At 52.0% G+C, this 4,135-nt stretch overlaps 1 protein-coding gene across 1 annotated transcript; it reads right to left on the bottom strand.

Moving 5' to 3' along the window:
- Positions 1 to 3,021: 3,021 nt before the first annotated feature.
- LOC103213509 (persulfide dioxygenase ETHE1, mitochondrial-like) lies at positions 3,022 to 4,061 on the bottom strand. Its single transcript, XM_007959269.2, has 3 exons — positions 3,981 to 4,061; positions 3,382 to 3,526; positions 3,022 to 3,218 (listed from the first exon to the last, which is right to left on the bottom strand). Exons 1-3 carry the CDS (start codon positions 4,059 to 4,061, stop codon positions 3,022 to 3,024), a joined length of 423 nt encoding a protein of 140 aa, XP_007957460.1.
- Positions 4,062 to 4,135: the final 74 nt, after the last annotated feature.

Below are 4,135 nucleotides of genomic sequence, written 5' to 3'. Positions count from 1 at the left end.
AAGGAGGGGTCACTATGAGTCGGATCCGACTTGATGGCAGTGCGCTGCATTGCGTTGCGTTGCACTGGGGGTTACTATGAGTCAGAATCAACTCGATGGTAGTGAGTTTTTAGTGGGTATAGAAACCATAGTTGATGCTTTTGAGTTGTGGTGTTAGCAAAGAATACTAAAAGTCCCACGGACTGCCAGAGGAATGAACTAATCTGTCCTGGAAAAAGTGCAGCCGGAATGCTCCTTGGAAGCAAGAATGGCCAGACTTTGTCTCACCTACTTTGGTCATGTTTTCAGAAGGGACCATTCCCTGGAGAAGGAGATCACGCTTGGTAAAGTGGAGGGTCAACGAAGAAGGAGAAGGCCCTCAATGAGATGGATTGACACAGTGGCTGCAGTGATGGGCTCAGGTATAGCAGGGATTGTGAGGCTAACGCAGGACCGGGCAGGGTTTCATTCTGTTGTACGTAGGCTTGCTATGAGGCTGAGCCAACTTGACAGCACCTAACAACAGCAACATGTTACAGGTCAATTTTTTAAAAGTTGGGGGAGGAAAATAAGGATGAGAAAAATACTGGCCCATCTCCAAATGCTTCTAAATAACTTAGACAAAGAATCAAAACAAAGCACTGAGTAACCATAAAAGACAAATAATAATAAGCGCTGGCAAAGATGTGGAGTGATGGAAACCTTCAGATGCTGCTGGTGAGAACGAAGAAAGGCCCAGATGCTTCGGGTCACAGTCTGTCAGCTCCTCAAACAGTTACACATAAAGCACGTATTATCCCAGGCCTGGACCCAAGAGAAATGAAAACATACGTCCACACAAAAGCCTGGGCATAGATGTTCCCAGCAGCGTTATTCATACAGCCAAAAAGTGGAAACAACCCACTTGGCTATCAACTGATGAATGGGTAAACAGAAGGTGGTAGATCCGTCCAATGGAGTACTAGTTAACACACGCTGAGATAAAAGTTCTGATACCTGCTCCAGTAGGAACGAACCTTGAAAACAGGCCAGTCACAGAAGACCACAGATTGTATGACTCCATATATATGAAATGTGCAGAACAGGAAAATCTATAGAGACAGAAGGCAGAAGTCTGGCGGTTCAAACCCACCAGCCACCCCTCGGAAGGAAGGTTGGGCAATCCACTTCCATAGAGATACTGCCTCGGAAACCCAAGGAGGGGTCACTAGGAGTTGGATCCGACTTGACGGCAGTGAGTTTGGATGTTTGTTTTTTTGGGGTAGAGCTGGAGAGGATGAGGGACAAGTGGGGGTAAAGATTAAGGTATGCAGGGATTCCTTTTGGGGTGATGAAAATATTCTGATATTGCTATGGCGATGGACACACAATTCTGTAAATACACTATGAGCCACTGAATTGTGCACTTTAAATGGCTGCATTATGTATGTGACTTATATCTCCATAAAGCTGTTCAAAAACAAACACTGATGCTAAACGTACCACAGCCAAACCCTTCTTCAAAAGTCATTCACTGAGAGTATCATTCAACCCTGTCTCTTACCCTAACCTTTCTCAATCCAAAATGCTTGTTTTCTCCTCTCCATCCAAAAAACGCTTCTTAGTACTGGAATACTTATTTATTCATGTACAATGTATTTTTTTCTTTTTATCAAACCACCCCCAAACCCACTGCTATGGAGTCGATTCCGACTCACAGCGCCCCTAGAGGACAGAGTAGAACTGTCCCAAAGGGTTTCCAAGACTCAATTTTTGCAGAAGCAAAGCCCAAACCAAACCCACTGGGGTGGAGGCGATGCTGAGTCACAGCGCCCCTAGAGGACAGAGTGGAACTGCACCACAGGGTCTCCAAGGCTATAAATCTTTATGGGAGCTGATTGCTTCATCTTTCTCTCACGCAGCAGCTGGTGGGTTCAAACTGACAACCTTTTGGTTAAAAGCTCAATGCTCTAACCACAGGAAGCTTCTTTCTTTTTACCCGTTTCCAGAAAAGGGTTTGAAGTAAACAGTGTGTAACCGCTGTAGCTAACCCCTTGGACCCCACACCCAGCTCTCATTTTCACTAAGAGCTGACTCGCATAAACTGACCTCACGTAGCAAACCCCAGGCTTCAGCCAGTCATGTGACCTTCCATAATCACCGTTAGTCAACCTCTCTACATCTTTAGCAGCTCGGATCAGAAAAAGGCCTTGCCAGCTATCTCCTCTACCCCTGAGGGCAACGCCCACTCCACCCTGCTCTCCCACCCCAGTGCATGTTGGTCCTTCCCCGGAAACCTGCTTACACCTGTGGCCAGGAAGGGGAAGGAGGCAGGCACCCTCGGATCACCCCTGTGTGAAGCAATGGCCGGGCTGGGACAGAGATGAGGCAAACATGGGGCCTAGGATACATTTAAGGACACACTCACTCTCAGGAGCTCTGGTGGCACAGTGCCTAAAGCCATTTGACTGCTGACCAGAAGGTTGGTGATTCAAACCCACCAGCCCCTCTGCGGAAGGAAGATGGGGCAATCTACTTCCATAAAGATTTACCACCTCAGAAACCCAACGGGGGGTCTCTAACAGTCAGAATCGACTCGATGGCAGTGAGTTTGTTTTTGTTTTTTTTTTTTTTTGGTCACTCTCAGTAGCCCACCCTACACTTGCCTCACCCTTTTAAAATTTGGGGTCACAGGCACCTCGTTATCTTGCTCTGGGCAACAAAGCGCCTTTCTCACACAGTGACTCCCCTTCAGCCTTGGCCTTGGCCTTGCAGTCCCCCAATCAACTTTTATGGAGATGCCTGGTCAAGGCACTCCCCCAAGGCCTTAGGAAATGCCATAAACGCTGTTGACTTAAGAGGCTCAGCCAGAGACACACCTGACCAGAGCCTCTTGCCCTAGTGTCCCACCTGGGTTTATGGTGCCTTCCACCCAAGGGCAGGGACCTCTTAGGGATCAGAAACCCAGAGTCTTGGGTCGAGCCCCCAGGACCCTGGCGCCACACTTCCTGTCTCCTGCTCCCTCACACCCAGGAGTCCTAGACCCCACACCCCCCTCTTCCCTTAATCCAAGGAGTCCAGGCCTTCCCCAGGGGCCAGCCACCAACTCACAAAGCGGCCAAAGCGAATGGAGTCTCCATCGTCAATGTGAAGATCCGCTTGGGCTCCACTAAGGCGGGAGATGACAGACTGACAGCCTGGGAGCAGGGACCGGAGCAGCCCGGTGCCGGTAATGTGGTCCGCATGGCAGTGGGTATTCACTGCGAGAGAGAGAGGCAGGCGGTTCAGGAGAGTGTAAAGAAAACCCAGAATTCCCCGCCCCACTCCTAAGTCAGTCCCAGGAGTTGGAGGCCCCCACCACCCAACTCCACTTCCACTGCAGCCCCGCCCCCCTCAGGGCCCAGACTTGGATCCCGGACTGACCGGCGTAAAGCAGCCGCAGCCCCAACTCCTTCACCAGCTGGGCATCCCGGGGGGCGGTCTCCAGAACCGGGTCGATGAGAATGGCCTCTCGGGACTCTCTGTCACCCAGCAGGTACGTATAGGTGCAGCTCTTGGACTCAAACAGCTGGGAAGGGGGTGTGGGACAGGTGAGAACACACAACCAGGCTCCCACCACTGGGGACCCAAGAGGCCAGGCTTCCCCTAAGATTCTAATCATTAAGATCCAAAAGTGGAAACCCTAGCTCCTTATTCCCCCTGCAGCCAGCAGCCTGGGCTCTCGATCCCTTCCTCCCTCGGCACTAAGGAGTCCCCACTTCCTAATACTCACGAAGCTCAGTCTCCAGCAGGAGTCTAGCCTTAAGGTCCCCTCTTCCGCAAAGATCCAGACATCGGGACCCTCAAATGTCTTTCCTTTCAACAACTCAGGAGTCTGGCCCCAACCTTTCCGCAAAAATCTAGCCCTCGGGACTCCCAGATGCCTCTCCCTTAAAGGACGCAGGAGTCCCGGCTCCAAGCCCCCACTTCCGCCGCCTCAGGCCCAAAGAGTCACCCCGCTCCCGGGCCCGGCCACCTGACACCTGCCGCAGGAGGATGGGGGCGCCAGACCCCGCGCGCTGGCTCAGCTGCCGGCCCGCGACCCGCAGAGCAGTCCCAGACATCTCGCCCACTGCGGGGTCCCGACTGAGCGAAGGCGGAGCGCGGGCCGAAGCCGGCACTGCTGCAGACCCGGGGG

This window comes from Orycteropus afer, unplaced genomic scaffold (assembly GCF_000298275.1).
Source record: "Orycteropus afer afer isolate SDZICR_OR568_19922 unplaced genomic scaffold, OryAfe1.0 scaffold04313, whole genome shotgun sequence".
In the NCBI taxonomy this organism is placed as follows: Eukaryota; Metazoa; Chordata; class Mammalia; order Tubulidentata; family Orycteropodidae; genus Orycteropus; species Orycteropus afer.
The sequence above is the reverse complement of the archived record's forward strand: the minus strand, read 5'-3'. Positions and strand labels throughout refer to the sequence as shown.

Coding starts and splice junctions, on each gene's coding strand:
- LOC103213509 (XM_007959269.2), bottom strand. CDS start 4,061: ATGTCTGGGACTGCTCTGCGGGTCGCGGGCCGGCAGCTGAGCCAGCGC. Junction 3,527..3,980: donor CCCCCATCCTCCTGCGGCAG/GTGTCAGGTGGC, acceptor CCCCCTTCCCAG/CTGTTTGAGTCCAAGAGCTG. Junction 3,219..3,381: donor GCTGCGGCTGCTTTACGCCG/GTCAGTCCGGGA, acceptor TCTCTCTCGCAG/TGAATACCCACTGCCATGCG.